General features: G+C 36.2%; 1 protein-coding gene across 2 annotated transcripts; it reads left to right on the top strand.

Annotated features, from left to right (window-relative positions):
- The first annotated feature begins 10,576 nt into the window (after positions 1 to 10,576).
- On the top strand, positions 10,577 to 17,633 carry LOC139150298 (uncharacterized). 2 transcript variants are annotated; one of them, XM_070722588.1, is made up of 6 exons: positions 10,577 to 10,772; positions 11,349 to 11,540; positions 12,134 to 13,550; positions 13,974 to 14,136; positions 14,701 to 14,880; positions 16,416 to 17,633. In XM_070722588.1, exons 2-6 carry the CDS (start codon positions 11,351 to 11,353, stop codon positions 16,659 to 16,661), a joined length of 2,196 nt encoding a protein of 731 aa, XP_070578689.1. In that variant the 5' UTR covers positions 10,577 to 10,772; positions 11,349 to 11,350; the 3' UTR covers positions 16,662 to 17,633. The 2 variants fall into 2 exon arrangements, with proteins under 2 accessions (XP_070578689.1, XP_070578690.1); XM_070722589.1 differs by lacking the exon at positions 10,577 to 10,772 and having other exon boundaries at positions 11,250 to 11,540; positions 14,701 to 14,888; positions 16,416 to 16,491.
- Positions 17,634 to 19,960: the final 2,327 nt, after the last annotated feature.

Genomic DNA, 19,960 nt, shown 5'->3' with positions numbered 1-19,960 from the left:
CACCAGTCAACAACAAGTCTAACTCAGATTCTCACCAACGCCACGGTGAGTCCGGTTGATTCTAACCAGTGAATGATGACGATGATACATTCTCACCGTGAAAATAACCCTTCTCACTGTGCTCGGTGAGATTTCCAGTCTTACCGGTGAGGATATGTTATCATATTAGATATTATGTTATCATATAGATTCTCACTAAGTGCATTTCTTACTTCTCACCGGTCAGAATCAAAAATTCTCACTGAGAACGGTGAGAACAATAAGAGATTCTCACCGAATGCGTTATAGTGTCACTTTCTAGCTCCAGTCTCGCAAAATATCCCTCTAGTGTTCATTTATAATTAGAAGAATATAAATTACCGCTACCCGACCTGTTTCCCATCATTTATAGAAACACTCGCAAGTCAAAATTAGCTCGAGAGAGGCAGAGAATCCCCAAAATACCCAATTTCAACGTGTGTTTTTATTCAGCAGGTTATACATGTCTAAAAAGTACCCATTTAGTAGATTTATTGGGATCCACGGTTGGTTCCTCCAGTCCATTTGCTACTCAAAGTTATTCTAATAAGGAAAATCGCCAGGGAAATATATATAGCGTTCTCGAGTATCATATCATACCAATGTATTGATGGCGATATTACAGTGATGTGATTGGTCGAGACCTGAAAACAACAGAGCAATATTTGCGATACAGTTGAACACCCACAAGTTATCAGTTACATAAAAATGCCTTCTAACGTTTCATACCAGAATGTCAATATGTTGTCATAGTATAGTAGCAATAAACCACTTTGACAACGGGTACGCAACTCGATGATGTTAACAAGTGCAGTTCATATGTACACACTCGCTATCGCTTGTGCCTATATGTCATAAACTGATTACCTCATTGGGATTGTTTATTGCCTAAATACACGAACGCTCTGAAAACACAATGGGCATAAAGAAATGAGAAAATATTCATGAAAAAGTTTCTTCTCTTTCCATCATTGATGCTACTTCTACTGAGTACATACCATACTTTACAAAGGGAGGGGGCGTGGTGAGAAGTCAAGGGATTCGTTGAACATCTCTGTGACGTGAAGTTACAACATATTACACGTTTCTTACCAAAGTGTGGATACCAAATATGTTAAGTAGCGCATCACGTCATATATCCCTGTTTCTTTTCTTTTAGAGAGAAAATACTATTTCAAGGTGCCCTGTGCAATACCAGAGCAAGTGCGAGGGTGTTCGAATTTAACAGAATCATGATCGAGCTGATTCCTAAAAACGTCACAGTTCTATGATTAGCATGCAAGAATAACTACAACAAGGCGGTCGAAAATTACCCACAATTCAAATTTGAAAGAGGAATGGTACTATACTTCCATATGTATCGAGGGAACCATGAGAAAACAATAAAATAAGTCGAAAAGGATTTTGTAAAAAAAGAAAAGAACTTGAAAAAAAAAACGTTTTAGTTTTTGGAATATATTCGGTATCAGACTTTTTGGCTCTTTTCAATTTGTGACAATTCAGTTTGTCTTCCGCGCATAAAATATACCCGAAAGGCTTCTTTTTTCTGTTTCTCAAATGTCCCTTGGTGCTTTCGCTTCATTGTCAGTGCGGTTAAGTCAGATCTTCCAATGTCTTTCGAAAGAGACGCACGTTTCATTGCATTAGGGGCCATGGATGTTCACATGAGCAGTTCAACAAAAGTCATAATGTCTAGCGGAGGAGTTCTCTCTTTGTCAGTTCGTTGTCATTATCCACGAACTGAGCCTTGTAAAAGATCCTGTAATGGGACCTGCTTTTTATGAGGGTAAAAGTAAAATTAATAAAACCTGATCTCTTAAGCAAATGGGCACTTTAATACGAATTCCGTCTTCGCCACAGAAACCACGTACATGTATATAAGTGATTCTCCTTCACCGTTCATATTTTGTTTTTCACAAACTAGTAAACTTCCAACTACGTATTTCAGCAATTTATTGTGTTTACAGGAAGTTCAAATCATACCAACGTCGTCCTTCCAAACTTTCTTTTGGGGAGGGGTTTGAGACGAAATGCGGGGGATGTCGTTGCCATTCCACCGGATTAATTATTCAAAATCCATAAAAAAAACAGTGAGGCAATTCCTAGAAAACAAGTGTTCTTGAAAGACATTTTCAGTGTTACTACGCTATATCGTGTGTTAAGCTTGAGGGAAAAATTGTGTATCTGCAAATAAAGTTGGCATGTTGAAGTCTTAAGAATCATTTTTAATTTCAAAACGACCGTAAAAACTTTATGGAATGCTTGGTAAAATCTCCGCATTTTTTTACCTTTCAAGCTTCATTTACCGGTACTTCTGATTTTTTCTCCTGCATGCTTGTACTATACATTATCTTGCTCAACTCGAGATGGCACATCAAATGGCCTAGATCAGCTTGTCAACTCAGCATGTATGTGTGTAATAAATGGAAGAACGTTTTCTGGGACAAAAATAGTGAAATTGGTATCATAAGGAAATATACCGTCCCTCGAAAAATTCATGCATACATCATCTTTTAAAAAGTTTACTTATTTTGATCTTATATCTCACTATGCAAGAAATGTATTTTAAGGACAGCGAGATGAGGAAACGGTTATTAAATAAACGAAAATAATTTATCTCACAGAAAGTCGTGAGAAAAGAATAGAAATAATTATTACGCCATAAATTAGCTCACGAACTGATGAAATAAAATGCAAACCGTTAGAATATTGCGACGTGACCATGTTAGAGCGAGCATGGATGGTACGGCGCAACACAAAATAGAACGACCCTTTCCTAACGTCTTTCAAAAACAAGCTAGCTTGCTGCTCCACGCACGGTATAGGTAATGATACAGTTGTTAAGAGGCGACAAAGCGATTTATGGCAGGTAGTGTAATCAGAATCTCTGGAAAATAGTTTCTGTTTCCTAAAAAGTCGATGGAAACTCTTACAATGGCGTTAATTCATTGCCCTATGAGTCTTCATGTCAACTGTGGCAGGACTATTTTTCTAAGGGAAAGGATTTTTTCGATTCTTATTTCCAGAATCTTCTAAGGATCAAATGATACACCCCTATAACAAAATTCTCCACCAGGGTCGTAACCTGCCCCAAATCGCCGGAGGGCCAGGAGCAGAAAGTTGACGAACTTTAAATAAAGTAATGGCGCCATGTAATCGATCACATGTTGTGAGCCTGTGATGAATATAAAAGATTCCAGTGCAAATCCTCCCCTTCCCCTCCGGTTCGTTCAACATTCGGGTTTGGCATGTTCCGTCGCACCGGTGATCGGGGAAAGTGAGCCAATCCAGGAAAAGTCCGATTGACCGACAGTCAGTAGAATTCGATTGTTTTCGGAAGTTGACAAACTTTGCAACTTAGTAGAGCAAATGTTTCTAAAAAGGACTTGCAAAATATTTTAGCCGTCTTCTTTTAGTCGTTCGTGACAGAAACTTCACGTTGATTTGAAGTCGTGACCTCACTTGTACTGCCTCTGTCTACGTGGTGGAGCAAAAATGTGATCTCGAAAAGAATAAGTCGAATGCTTGCATATACAGGAAAATTATTGAAAAATAATTATGACAGTTATTTCAACAGTTTAAGAAGCCAACACATCCTGTGCAGTTTTGAAATATTCCGATATGAACTGATAGTACACAACGACAGGCTTAATCTATGATATCATGGTACACTGCGGGTTTATGTATTGGTGCTATTTCTTTGCCTGCGGCTTTTTAATCACAATTCATTGATGGCAGCAATGAGCGTGTGTACTTACTAAAACAATTGAGTTGTGAAGATTTCCAACCCTTATTTTTTTCGTAGCGGTTTTAGGAGAGTGCATCTGGTGAACTCATGATCTTTTGCAGTTTCAGACAAATCAAGTGTTAGAGTTCGTCCCTTTCTGCCCTGCCTATTCGTACATTTCCATGACAGAATTTCAGACATGAAATTTAAGACTTCTGTACATGTATTGCCAAAACTTTTGGCGAGACTAGCAAAGAAAATAAAAGCTAGGGACACGAAACAACAACATCTTTAGAGTCATATTACGAAAACTAATACAACATCGTTTCGTCAAAATCAAATTTTGTTTTCCACACCTGTCAGAAAGTTACTCTCTCATCCTCCCTCCCTCTTTCTTCCCTTCTCTCTCTCTGTCTGTCTGTATGTATGTCTTTCTGAAACATAGTACGAAACGTCTCAATAGCCGAATTCAAGTCTTGACTTGTTTCGAATAGCTCAGTGAGATCAGAACTTCGCCTAAAATTCTACCCTCAGCCACGCCAGTGTATGTAAGTTACATTTGCGAGGGAAATACTCCACACAGCGGGGTTAAATCAATAGATCGATGATTAAGGAGCAGTTTCTTCATTATTGTAGTGAAACCACAAGTCAAAGTACGTGTCACCTTAACACCCCGATTGTGTACATTGAATGAATTCAGACCCATCACCTGGGCAGACTCAGACAATCTGTAATTAATCACTGTCACGGTGGAAACCGATGCATGGGAAGACAGAGTTCAGTATGTTATGGAGTTTCACAAGTACGTTTGCCGCTGTTTGGGGTGCTCTTTAGCACAGGTCCCTATCCTTTTTTCGTAAATGTCATACAGATCGTAGCACTGGTTTGCCGAAAACAATGGGCATTAAATAAAAACCCTGCCCCGTCATGTAAACTGCATAACTTGTATGCTGCTGATGAACACACGACATCATTCATCAATGCTTTGATGGGGATCGGTGTGACCTTTCATCCGATATGAACTCATCCATGGGTGAGCCATAAGTAGCAGACTAGGTGGCTCCCGAGCAAGGTGGACGTAATCTTGTAAAAGTAAATTCTCAATTTAGATAAATGAATAGAATAACTATTGCAAACATGCAGGACGGTCGGGCGACGGTGTTTTCGTTTTGCTTGAGATGAAATGATTGCGTTTTAGTCCCCACGGACACCGTCCGAGGGGACTTATAGGTTTTGTCATGTCAGTGCGTGCGTCCGACCGTTTATGCAGATATCTCAGAAATGCCTGAAGCGATTTCTTTCAAACTTGGTACAAGGATATTACTCCATATATCATACAAATGAATATGAATGAATAATCATTTATTCCGTATATATAAGGCCAATGGCCTTTTAAATACAAAACAAAATACAAGTCTGCATTTGACCATCTTGGTATTTGGGGAGGAATTTAACTAGGTTTATTATAAATTTTCCCTTTTTTGAAACGCAAAAAATATATATTTACTCAGCTGATTCAATAAATAAACGTTTTTTGTTGACATAAGTTGATAAAACTTATATTCTATAGGGGGGGGGTCAAAGAAATAACTAGGGATGAATTTAGCTCGCAGTTCTCTATATACAGGACAAATAAGACAAATGTGGTATTCATCCTCGACTTGCCCACAATTACATACTAAGCATTTTCTTTCAGTTCTAGGGGGTTTTACCCTTTCCCATCTACATTGTTCAATGCGCAGTACATGACTGGATAGTCTAAAGCGAGTCAGAGCACTTCTGTAAATCTTCTTCGATATTACACACAAATATTTTTCTAAATTTGGGCTAGTAGTCCGGCAGCCAAATCCACTTTTTGTCCCGAACCTTGTGTTAGGGTCTTAAGTTTTTTTTTAACCGGATTTTGCTAGTCAAGATAACCAAAGTGAAAAAAATAGTTACTGGATCTCTGTCAGTATTGAGCAATTTTAGATAATTAGCATAAACAAAATGGCCGCCAAATTATCACAAATTACCATAGGAAGCAGTAGAAGTAGGCTTTATATTGTTAAAGTCTGCAAGTAAAAGCACATTTATATTAGTGCTTCAACTAAAAAAAGGTTAGTAATCATAGATTGATAAATTTAAATACTAATTTGCATAAATTAACACAAAATTATCGCAAATTACCATTGGAAGCAGTAGAAGTAGGCTTTATATTGTTAAAGTCTGCTAGTAAAAGCACATTTCTATTAGTGCTTCAACTAAAAAAAGGTTAGAAACCATAGATGAATAAATTTAAATACTAATTTGCATAAATTAACACAAAATTATCACAAATTACCATTGGAAGCAGTAGAAGTAGGCTTTATATTGTTAAAGTCTGCTAGTAAAAGCACATTTATATTAGTGCTTCAACTAAAAAAAGGTTAGTAATCATAGATGAATAAATTTAAATACTCATTTTTAAATACTCATTTGCATAAATTAACACATAAACCAAATTTTATAGGAAAGCTTGAACTGTACCAAAGTAGATTATAAACAATGCTACAATGAATGCTAAATGAATTGGTGCGGAAAAGGGGAAAGCAGCTCCACACACCATACTACTTTTGCGGATATTCAGTGTTTTCCTATGTTACTCGTAATATGTTTTATATTTTCGTCTTCTATAATTTTGGACACAGTGTTGGGACACTATGGCGAAGCAAAAAGTTTACAACGAGGTAAAAGTAGGCTCCGTGTTTCATACAGCTCTCTCAACATTATACACGTGACCGAACACAAATATAACCGGTCTAATAACTGGCAAACGAAAATACCACAACAGTCTTACAAGGAATACAATCTCTAACAGAAAGAGACCAAATACAACAAGCAAAGAAGCTCCTCGGACGTTTCGAAGAAGAAGTCAAATAACAACTTACACATAAACTCAAAATATAAGTTGTTACGTACAAAAAACTACTTCCCCAAACCAAACCAAAGGGCTCTTTTTCAGGGCCACCAAATTTTTCAGCCAAAGAACTACCATTGAAATACGATGGCCAGGCCGCCATCATATTCAAAATACACACAGAGAAAATTTAATAGTTTGAGGAAATCTTCTCTGATAATGGAAGCAAAAGAAAAGAATTAATTAAATAAACAAACAAAAAATAAGACGCAAACAGGCGTACCAGATACAAATCCCTAAGAACACTAAATGTATTAAAATATCTCTCGGAATATAAACAGCACGATTGGAACTAATTTGGGATAATTGGATTTTCATATTTTGCGAATTTCTGAAAAGTGTACATGTTCGGTGCCATATAGCTGAATGTTGTAGTATCGCAAATTACTCATTAAAACAAGTGTGTAATATAAAAGAAAAACAGATTAGATTACATTTAAAGATTCAATCGACATTACGTCACCATCCAATTATCCCAAATTAGTTCAAATTGTGATAACTCCTGAAATAATATTGAATAGCAGCTTAAAATTTATTCCTGGAAAATTCCTAAATTCATTTCAATACAACCAAATCTAACCTAATATAGGCAGAAAAAATGCATTAAAACACTATCAAATTGAACCATAACATTACCATAAACCATTCGATAAAGACAAGGGAAATGGAATAGAAATATCAAATTAAACAGATTACATTGAAGAAAGTCACAGACTTTTAAGCCAAACGAGATTACGATACAAAAGCGCATGTAAATGACAGCGACAACACAACCAGAAAACTACACGGACATGTACTAAAATAAACAAATAGACAAATGATACGTTCAAATATCATGATCCCTTGAATACACATAATATGCACACCAACGCAGTATCCACTCCAAAAATTCAAAAAAGTCACCAGCATCAGCAAAATTCATTTGTCGTCATGGTCCAAATTATTTATGGCTGCTCTAGCCCAACACACAAAATATCGGAATACATAAGACTATTTCTTAAAACTGATTGTACAAAACCAGCCAATGTACATTAAAGACGCATCGGACTTTACCAACAAACTAAGCAAGATAACAATACAATATAACGCATTACTAGTCACTCTGGATGTAATCTCGATGTACACAAATACTCCATAAACTGAAGCAAGCTGTCACAAACGCACTTGATTCAGTTTCAACTATCAATTACAGCTGTAAAATATAAAGAAAAGATCGAAGCGTTCCACTAAGAATGACATGACTAACAATATTTCTGCAACATAACACGGTTGAATTTAACAGAAACGTCTATCAACAGATTTGTGGCTGTAGCCTGGGTTCACCAGTTTCGCCGGAAAGCGCTGATACAACATTCTACAACCTTGAAACTGATGACATTAAACTACACAAAAGCAGACTTTCCTTTTGGAAACGATTCAGAGATGATGTTTTCATGATCTATACGGGAACAGAAACTGAGCTGAATGTGAATTTATGGCTAACATCAAGAAGTTACACTGAACTTTCAAATTTACAATAGAGTATTCTCCTCAAAGTGTCATTAATAATTTATAAAGTCAACGATACAATAAAGGGAGAATTCTCGACACAAAAACTCACATCAAAATAACTGACCATTTCAATATCTAGCCAAAAACTCGTGCGACCCAAAAAGGTATTTACTGGTTTAATTAAGGTAAATTGCTGAGATATGCCCGTGTAACAACATATAATAATAACAAAGACTTTGACAAGAAAGTTGAATTTTCAACAAAAAACAAAAACAAAACAAAACAAGGTTATAAGACCACGTAAATCGCACAATCAGAAAAGGAAGTTGGACACACAAAGTGCGAATCGTACCTCAAACTAGGAAATCAATAATAACAAAACTAATATACATACGCAACCAAATACAGTCCACAAATTAGAACAATCGATATAATAGCACTAACGATGAAATGGAAAATTAAAAGCGATGAACGTCTTCAGCTTTTGCTCCATGAAAAAACCAATAATAGCATACAAGAGAAACAAAACTTAAAAGATGAATTACTTGTAGTAAGAGCCAAAATCAACGCAAAGGATCAACGAAAAAGAGAAAAAAACCGAATGAACACATAAGTAAAGAACAAGAGAGTTCAACAACATCCAAAGGAAAACAGGCCATACACAGACAATACAATCTCACACTGGATGGGATTCAGATCCAAATATATCAGTAATAGTTTCGTAACTAAAGGAACAAATGTAATTCTGGAGGTCATACACGAACAAAATAAGGATAACAATATTAAGAGACTGAAGAAGAACTCACATTTCAGAGTTTCGAAATGCACGTTAATCACAAATGATTTTTGACACCACAGACCGAACGACGAATCGTCATAGTACATCAAAAAATAATTAAACCCCCCCCTCCCAATACACATATTAAGAGTAACATACGAAAAAATTGAACATCCTCAAATATAGTATGGTGTGTTGAGCCGCCTTCCCCTTTTTTACCTTTAGAGAACCCGAGTAACTTTGGAAATATCTTCTATAAATTATTGTACTCCAACCCATAGTCTTTTTCTGATACACAAAGTATGACTAATCATGGATTCAATGTGACGTCAGCAGATTCCATATCAACCTCGAAAGTAGTGTAAATCACAACGTTTCTTCTTAAATGTACATCAAATGCATTGATAGTCGAGCTAGGAAAAAGTTCCCACCTTACTTAATCATTGTTTCGGTTAGAAAATCACAACTCAGGTTGGTTTTAGCCAGGCATAACGATCACTAACTTACTTAGAAACATAACAGAGTCTCTTGGGAGAGTGAAACACAATTACCAGAACACTGTCCGCATCAGTTTATATCTTTTTACCAGTAAACAGACAAGTACTCGACAATGGGCGAAGGCTAAACTAGTCGGTTGCTTATATGTCTGATTATCAACATTAAATTTGCAACAGAAAAAGAAGTTTATGTACGTGCAACTATTAAAACTGATGTAAAAGCTACTGTGTTAAAATAACAGCACAAAGTACAGTAAATGATAATAATGTAGAGTTACGCTTAACAACGAATTGTTTACAGCTGGCCGCCATCTTGAAATTATGCAAATTAGCATGTCATTCAAATAATATATGCCAACATTTATGTTCCAGTTTGCGTTAGCAACTGCTTGGTGATTAAACGAGAAAAACAAAGTTACAGTATGTATAAAGCAATTTGATTCTTCTTTCTCATACAAAGTGCAATAAGCTGGCGGCCATTTTGATTATGCTATTCTCAAATTGCTCAATGCTGACATAAGGCCAGTAGTTATACTTCTTTTTGTGGTGGTCTTGGCAAACGAAATCAACCAAGAAAAAACTTAAGATCACAAAGCAAGGTTTACCCCACTGGCAGCTGGCTGCCGGACATGTTTACAGCTGGCCGCCATCTTGATATTATGCAAATTAGCATGTCATTCAAATAATATATGCAAATATTTATGTTCCAATTTTCCGTCAGCAACTGATTGGTGATTAAACGAGAAAAACAAAGTTACAACATGTATAAAGCCATTTGAGTCTTCTTTCTCATACAAGTGCAATAAGCTGGCGGCCATTTTGATTATGCTAATTTTCTCAAATTGCTCAATGCTGACAGAGGGCCAGTAATTAAATTCTTTGTTTTGGTGGTCTTGACAAACGAAATCCACCAAGAAAAAAACTTAAGACCACAAAGCAAGGTTTACCCCACTGGCTGCCGGACTATAGATTTAAAACAACGATATGTATTTAGCTTCCTAACAGATTGTAAGTCGGACATGATATTCTGCATCTGTACATCTTGACAGCGCTCTTTAAATATTTGTAAAAAAACGTTCTCATTTGAAACACCTTGTAGCAACCACACTTCTGCAAAGCCCAGGTTACATATACATATGGGTCGCACGCAAGTAGAAATCAGATATAATCGATAACTATTGTTATGCAAATAACGTGCACGAACAGAGTACGCGCGAAATTAGAATATTTTATCGGTGACTGACCCGAGGACTGCCATTTACATAGCTCAATAAACAAAGTTATTTCCGCTGAAACAAGTAGAATCATAGAAGAATATTCCAGGTAAGTAACTAAATTTTGACTTCGGCTTTATTTTAATAGTTTTATGATCGAATTTTTAGGAAAATTTCAACGAAAAATCCACATAGTAAGATTGCCTACTGTGCGGTAAAACAGGCTACGCGCTACAGATTTCCCGCCGTATGAATTTTACCGCGGTCATTATGCAGAACTTCAGAAAAGACTGCGATTTTTTACTCAAACGTTAATTAAACTTTTAATACATTCTTTAACAAACGAATTGTATCACCTTTGGAAGGTTTTGTGCCGTCTTCCGATTAAAAAGTAAATGGGTTTCGTTATTGACATGGTGGATTTACGGCGACAGGGACCATAATGTTCGTCGGATTGTCAACCCTGACCTTCCAAGAAGATTATGTCAATATAAAACAATTGTCGGGAGCAAAAAGCAAACCTATCTGATAATTAGGCACTTACACCGAAATTAACCGAGGTTTTGCCCGGAAGTCCTGAATGATTTGACCTGTTGTTTGTTTACGGGTCAGTACAATGACCTCAACTCATGACCTCAATATGGCGTCGATCACAATGGATCTTGTTCACGTTCGTTGCCTACAGCAATGGAAAATCTGGACCCTTCAACTAGTCTGGCGTCGTCACAGACATCCAGTCAAGATCCAGAGTATGTTCCTGAGGAGTGTGACTCCCCTGATCGCATTGGTACCTATTTCCAAGGAGTTTCTCGTTCGAGTTACACCCTTCGTCTTGACCTTACCCGTCAATTGACCCGACGTGACTGCGAGTTCGATGGTGAGTAATGACTTAATTGGTCAAGGTATCACACGGCATGGGCCATTATTTCACCATTGAGTCACATATATTGCGAACAAAATTGCAATTATTTATTATTAGAGTTTTATGCATCATTCAATTTTGCTTAAATTGTACTTTTGGTGGTAGGTTTTGCATGATTGTGTTTATCAAGCGCGGACCAGCATTACTTCCGCGTTACACTGTTTTGAACAATCACCTTTGTGTGTGGGTGTTTTACGTTCAATTCTTCCCCCCTCTCCCCTTTCCTCTTTCTCACGTGTAGTACTCTATAAAATATATTAACACTTGTATAATACAAATTATGAATTTCCTGAACCGGTGGCATTGTTCAGTATTAACTTGAAGCCCCCAGTCAATTGTCAGGTTTATCTAACAAAAATATTTATTCGATAAGAATTGCAATGGAAAACAATAGAATGACAAACTGTAAATGGGCAGTTCACACGTCCATTGATGTGAGCGGACCAGGGATTGAGAAGGGCACTTTTAACTCAATAAATGACCCCACATTGATAACATTTCTGGTACAGAATAATATCTAATTTTTTTCCTTGTGTTCTCTTTTACAGGTAATTGTAAGAGTAAAGCATCAACCTCTGATGTGTGTTCCATATGTGAACCTGTTTTAACACAGGCAGCTGTCAGTTTTTTTACCATCCAACACTGGGGTAATGTGTTAAAGAAACGACAGAGTGCTCATCAGGAACCTGTAAAGGGTTCAAATAGGCAGTGGAGGAACATTGTCGAAGAAAATAGATGGATCCGGGGAAACCTGTTTGATCCAGCGGGTAATTATTTATTTTGCCAGCAGTGTATTATTGCTGTTTTGGATGTGTCTCGTCAGCGGCTAGCCAGTCAGAGAGACATCAAACGACAAGAATTCCTCAATCCTGTTGTACTGTTAACCAAAAGACATGTGACAAACGAGAAACTGGAAAAATATGTCCTCATTCCAGACAATTCCCTGCAGTGGGATGAATGGTGGGCTAGTCTTTCCAGTGATGATGAAGTGGAAGTGAGGCAATTTGCAGCTCGTCATGGTCTGGAAGGAAAAGTCTCCAACAATAGCAAAAACGATGTAAAGGAACAGTTCCTTGAATTTGTTGATGCAAATACCTACCCAACAGGACGTTCAGAATACAGTGCTAGCAGTGGACCGTTATATTATTTTCTTCCTGTTTTTACACGTGTGTCTATCCCCAAAGTGTCAGAAAATAATTACAACACAAAATTGATGCAGTCTGTTGTGAGTGTATTTAACCAAACTCAACAACACTTAGGAAGAGAGACAGTGAGCAGCAGAGCAGCAGAGAGCTGGTTATCACAACACAGACCACGCCATTCAATTCAGCCACACAAGTCTGACTATTGTAACACCTGCAAAGAGGTCAGTAAAGAAATCTTAACAAAATCCACAACAGTACAAAGAATGAGAGAATCTGGAGATGCGGAAGACAGTGAACTGGAAAGAGTGAAACTAGTTGTGGAAAGTCTAAAGAAACATTTGGCAGAACACAAAAAAGAAGCATCAGCAGCACAGCACTTCTACAAGAAATCATGTCAGCATGCCTTTGATCACCAAAAGAAAATCGAAGAACGTGAAGAGACAATGGGAACGCATGAAGAAGAAATTCAGCTGTTAGAGATGAAGACAGACTATATTGCTTGCTATAGCTTTGATTACAAAATGGTGATCACACTTCCACAGTGGCATTTAACACCCCAACCAGCCATGTCATACTATAAAATGAAATTGTGTGTAGATGAAGCTGCTGTTATCCAACATAACACTGGCAAGGCCTACACATACATCTTTGATGAAAGATTTGGACCAAAGAACAGCAGTCATACTCTGTCAATTTTAAGTCACCACATCAACAACCTAGACACTTCCTGGATTACCAAAGTCATGGTATTCATGGACAATGCTCCAAGTACCAACAAGAACACATGGCTTGTGTGTTGGATTAAAGAAATGATGCTCAAGTAAGTTACATGTACACATATTGAATTCACTCTTGATTGGTAAAACTCATTTTACAGGACAGATTGACAAAAAGTTAGATGAGATTTGTGCGAAAACACCCACATTTAATAATCTAGATAATGCAGATGACTGTGATCATACTCACACAGTAAAGGATAATAAAATACAGAATGTTTTGCTGAATGATAAAAAAATACGCCAATATTTTTTTGAAACTTTGAAGTTTTGTTCATTAGACTGAATATGCAAATTGCAATTGCGAAATTGCACCAAACTTTTCTTGTACATGAAATCTACCTTGGATGCAAATTATTAGGAAATGTCTTGCTGGTAAAGTTTACAGTGATGTTAAAGCTTTACTTCAAGATAGTTAAGCTTAATCGTCAGTATAATAAATTAACCCATGGAATTTTTGGTTTCAGACATGAAACACTTCAGTATCTTCGGATTGGTTTCCTGCAAGCCGGACATTCTAAATCAATGCCAGATTGGGTGTTTGCCAGCATATCATCAACAATGAAGAAACAAGACATGTTCACTGTCAGAGATGTGCAAGATATATCTTCACCATATAGTGAAGCTAAGGTAACTTTGTCTGTATTATACTATACATGCATATCTACCACAAGAAGCCTGGTCACTAATGATTTGAATCTTACTTGACAAATATACAAATTACAACTTAATCTTAATTCATGGCAGAGTAACTACATTGACCATTTTGGTCTACTTTTCCCTTCTGCTCCCATACCTCCAAGTCAAACAGCATCAAAGTCAAATACTGATTGAATTCCAAAATAATGGTCTTCATAGCTGTTCTAGTGTGCTTTACTATAAATTTGTAAGATGCATCTAAATGAGCTTGCGATAACTAACATATTATGAAGCCATCGTCTGACACACACAACTGATGCATGATGATTTATTGTATGCAGAAAAGATGCGCACTTCCTCAAATCAGTCCCCAGCTGGCAATATTACTTTTAATGTCAATATTTCCACTATACCATTTGGCACAATCTCAGCCAATAACAAGTTCAGAATAATACGCGAGTTGTAATAAAATGATATCACTCACCTTGTATCAGGTCATCAAGTTCTTTCATATTAATGACAATAGATTGTTTGTTTATTTTATTTCAATAATAGATTCTGTGTGATACTGATTTCAATGATTGGAGAAAGTTCCTGCATGACAAGTATGGAAATAAGGTTGTACATGGTATTGGTGCATACCATGACATCAGAGGAGAGAGACAGCATGGCCAAGTAGTTGTCATGGCAAGGGAGGAGTTAGACAGTGGCACATGGCAGGATATTACACCAGAGGTATCAAAGTTTGTGCATCTTAATTATCATACAACGTCACAGTAACTCTGCCTTTCATTATACACTTTTGGCAAGTTGAACAAGAAAATTTTATGAATGTGCAGAACAAAACTAGTGAGCAAATAGATAAAAGTTACAGGTAGTGCAGCTTTAAAGGAACAAAGTCACTCACTTATTACAATATTTGAGTCATTTTAGATGTTTTGTAGGTTATGTATGGTGTGCTCATTGAAATACTCTAAATCACTAGTTTTTACTGAACATATATTGCCTGGTCATGATGGCTATAGCACCCATTTTTGTTAGTTACCAGAATCACATGCTCTTTCCAGAGGCGGTAGGCCAAGGGAAATAGAATGTGATTCTGGTAACTCGAGAGCATGAAGGAGTAATGAATTGGTGCTTTAGCAAAAATATTGGCCAGGTAGTATGTGTATTATGATAAACCTCATGCTTATGCTGTTGCAGTGTTGAAGAAGTTTCATATTCAGTTCGTGCAAAGTTGACATCCATTGCATCGGCGACGGCATCATTGAGGCTAGCAATGACTGTGGCCTGGTATCTGTTCATTTGTTGATGAACTTCCTTTAATAAACTGGAAAGTGTATGGCTAATTTCTCTCGCCTTGTCTAACCAACTCTACTATAACTTCTCTTGAGGTTGGGAAATGACAATGACAGAAGCTGCCATTTTGTCAGACGACACTGAACAACATGACCTGCTGTGAACTCACGTTGGTCACATGACCGGGTAATAGATGATGTGACTATTTCCCTAGGGAAATAGTCATTCTATTTTCCTATCATGTGACTGATTCTAGTAAATCATAACAGAGCATGAGCATGAGGTATATTATAAATTCAACTCTCGCTCTACAAATGGCCATAGCATGTGAACGCTACCATTATACGGTCTTTTGGTACATATCAAAATTTAAATGATTGATGTAAACATGCATGCTTTATAGCCATGTACAGAGATTGATCCCTTTTCAGTGAGTATGAATATTTCATAAGAAACTAAAATAACCAAAATAATATCAAATAATCTAATTTTCCTGGTTTGTTATTGCCTTTGCTGCTTGGGTTAGACAGCAAAACCTCCAACAAAGAGGTGTATGATTCATAAGTTGTACATTGTGTTATGTCGTATCAGTGTTACTGCTCTGTCTTTTAATTATCATGATAGCAGGTCAAAACTTGCTAACATGACAACTACGGTATGACTAGTGTAGGCTGGAAAGTGATCAGAAGTAATAATTGTTCATGTTACAGTGTTCTCCCAGAGCATTAGCATAGTGGCGCCATCGCTCTGTAATTTTTGGTAAACAATAGAGCAATTATGTCTATTGTTATGCAAATTATCCATTGCTCTGCCAAAAAAAATCCTGGGGAGTACACTGTAATATATTTCAATAGTTTAATGCACAAAGTGTCATCAACCAGTTGCCATTATCTGCTGGACACTGATGCATATAACGTTTTGTCTTAGTTTGTATTTTTAAAAGAAATATTGTGTTTTTTACCAATGTGTAGGTAGTGTTTGAGCAAGCAGCTATTCAGAACATCACACCAAGACTGATCAGTGCAGATAAGCTGAAGCAACTCACAGAAATGTATGATCGGTTTGTACCAAATGAACACCGCATTGACTTTCTTCCAGCCTTACCAGAGAATACAGAGTGTGATATTTCACCAGCTATTACTGATCAGCATGGATCATCATCTGCTGCCATTGGGAAGCAACACATGAAGTCATTGAAAAAGTCTCGGAGACATTAATCTGGACTCTTGTTTGACAAACAGAAAAATATATGTATATCTGTGAAATATGTACTAGCTTTAAATTTGAAAAATTATACTGTTTTTTTACCAGACAAATATTTTCGCTTTATATTTTGGCCTTTACAAGTGCGTGTCCAAAAGCAAAAAGTTAAGTTGGTGTTTTCATATTTGAGCTAGTGTAATATGTACCTTCTTTGATTCATAGTGCTTGTATGGACAAATATCACACGGTAAATAAGATTGCAGGTGAATGTTTTGTGGCTTTTCATTTTTCAAAATCTTTAGGAATTGTGCAGGTATTGTTTTCCATCCTGGTGACATTTTCAGCAACTAAACAAATTTCCCTAACTGTTAATTATTATTTATTAGCTAACAAATCCAAATATAAGTAATACTTTCTGTAATGTATCTTTCCACAAATAACCCCAGTGAACCACCAATTTTCATAAGAATTTTAAAGGGCAAAGGTCATTGAAAAAGTGTCAGAATTTGTACAATTTTGTACAGCTAATCAAAATTTACATAATGATATGGAGATGTAATTAGTATGGTGTTTATCTCTCTCATATATTTTACATTCATCTTCATTTGTCCTATTGGTCTTACAAACATTTGAACAATACTTGAATGGTGGTCTTCAAAATGACTCATTATCATCAGATTTTAATATTTCAAAAATACTCATTCATGTCATTTGAATAAATAAATACTAATCTCCCTCAATCTTGCATTAGATAGGAGACCGATATGAGATTTTTACTCATTATATGTACTCCAAAGTGATATTTATTAATGAATACTGACAAAGCGACAAAGCTATAACTCACTTTTTTCTATTTCAAAGTTGTCTTTCAAGACAAATCTCTCGATGTTACAGGAGCAGTTAATTTTGTGCATTTTGATGGTCTTTTTATTTTTAAATATTGTGTCAAGAGTATTTTAAATATATTTGAATAAAATAGAATCAATGTGCATCCAATTTAGTGTTCATTTTGTCAATGCTAAGTGATGGTAATTCTCAATAGAATTGCCTGTATTTTCAGGGCAGCCTGATAGGCAATACATGCGTATGTATGTTTGTAAACACTTTTCTCCAATTTCCAGCTGGAATTCAGTTGTGAAACTTCACAAGGATAAAATTCACATGTCCCCCTTCAAAAAAATTCATAAAACTGAAAATGTGATTTTTCAACCTAATATCTGATTTCTACTTGCTGGTAACCCATATGCTTAACTTGCAGTGCCCAACAATGAATATTCTTTTCTGCCCTTTCATTTAGTAGTTTGTTGCAAACTGTCAGAATACTGCCTGTTTTACTTTGCAACAGTTTCAGCCAGTATTTCAGTATTTTTAAGTTGACGAAGAAAGTAAGACCATGTCGGCCAGTTTCAGCTTTTACGGCGCTATTTGGGGTACTACGTTTCAAACATAAAATATGGCGCAAAAATTTATTTTCGATACGCTCAACATCTTCGGCATTATAGAATCCCCATATTTCAGCAGCATAATTTAAAATCGGCAATATTTTACAATCGTATATTTTAAGTGCATATTCAAGGGATATATCTCCTATATTTGAAAGCTGGCGTTTCAATGCAAACACAGCTTTACTCGCTTGGTTAGCCAGTGTTTTCTGTGCAAGATACCATTCACCACTGCTTGACATAATTAAACCAAGGTATTTGTAGAAGGGCACAATTTCAATTTTGTGTCCATCAAGATACCACTTAAATGATTTTTTAAGTGTCCCCCCACGCCTAAAAACAACAATTTTGGATTTACTATGATTTACTTTCAATTGCCATTTTTTACAGTATTCAGATAACTTATTTAACAATCTCTGTAAACCTATCATTGTACAGCTCATCAAAACAAGATCATCAGCAAAAAGGAGTAAAATTAAATTTATCCCCGAGATATAAACACCGGATGAATACTCCGTTTTTAACTCAGTTTCCATGTCATTTACAAAGAAACAGAACAAAAGAGGCGAAATTACGGAACCTTGTTGTAGACCACACTTACAATGGAAAAAATCAGTTACACCGTGTGGCGAACGGACACATGCTTGAACGTTTGTATACATTGACTTCAAACAACGAAAAAAATTTCCTTTCATGCCAACTTTCATTAGTTTATAAAATAACAAATAATGCTGGATTCTATCAAATGCCTTTTCAAAATCTATGAAGGCACAAAACACTTTGCCTTTTGGTTGTGATAAATAATAGTTTACAATGGTGTTTAAAATAAAGATATTGTCAATAGTACTTCTGTTTTTTTTAAAGGCTGATTGAATATCTGAAATTTCACAGTAATGTTGAAACCAATTGTCAAGTCTGCTACACAAAATTGAACAATAAATCTTACCTATAACGGGGAGAAGATTTATACCTCTATAGTTTCCAGGATTATCACGCTCCCCCTTTTTATATATTGGTGAAATCATACCTTTGATCCACTCCGTTGGAAATAAACCAGAGGAGAGGAGTAAATTAAAAAGTTTACACAATATATTTGGTAAGACTGGAGGTGCATTTTTATATATTTCTCCCACAATGCCATCAAACCCTGGTGACTTATTATTTTTAAGTTTGTTTATACTAGAAACTACTTCATCAATTGTAATAGGTTTATCTAGTAAACTACAATCAATGTTTTGATCAACTTCACCGTCTAATTCTAAATTGTCAACAAAAGATTTTGCCATCGCATGAAATTCGTCAAAACCTCTATCAGATATAATAGCTGGATTAAAAAGTTCAGAAAAGTATTCAAACCATGAAGTAATATTGATATTTTTTGACGGACCAGGTGAAAAATCTTTGAACCTCATCCAAAAGTTACGGGAGTTTTTATTTAATGCATCCGCCAAAAAAGCGTCCATTTTACTTTGCTTATATTCTTTCTTTTTATAATCAATTAATTTCTGATATGATTTCTTGGTTTCGTGATAGATCTCAAGATTTTCGTGGTTGCGGTATCTACGAAAGTTGTTTAAGGCATTTTGGACATTACGTTTTGCTTGTTTACAATCATAATCAAACCAAGTCTTGCCCGTTTTAATATTCTTTCCACGGGTACAAGTATTTTTACGAAATTCACATGAAACGGCAGCAAAGATGTCATTTAAACAAACAATAGCAGAATCGATATCACCGTTTGCAATGTGACGGTTTATGTTGACCACATAGTCTCGCACTAAGTTTGACTCCCAAAGGTTGAGATAGGGTTCTAGTTTACTGTTATCCCAGTATGTTCTGTTGATTATAACTTTTCCTAGGCTGTCAGTTCC

Source organism: Ptychodera flava, chromosome 14 (assembly GCF_041260155.1).
Source record: "Ptychodera flava strain L36383 chromosome 14, AS_Pfla_20210202, whole genome shotgun sequence".
Taxonomy (NCBI): Eukaryota; Metazoa; Hemichordata; class Enteropneusta; family Ptychoderidae; genus Ptychodera; species Ptychodera flava.
This window is presented reverse-complemented; position numbering and strand designations above follow the sequence as displayed.

Excerpts from the sequence above, each read along its gene's own strand:
- LOC139150298 (XM_070722588.1), top strand. The coding sequence starts at position 11,351 with ATGGAAAATCTGGACCCTTCAACTAGTCTGGCGTCGTCACAGACATCC. Across the intron at positions 11,541-12,133 it reads ACGTGACTGCGAGTTCGATG|GTAATTGTAAGAGTAAAGCA; the intron begins GTGAGTAATGAC and ends TCTCTTTTACAG. Across the intron at positions 14,137-14,700 it reads CACCATATAGTGAAGCTAAG|ATTCTGTGTGATACTGATTT; the intron begins GTAACTTTGTCT and ends TTTCAATAATAG.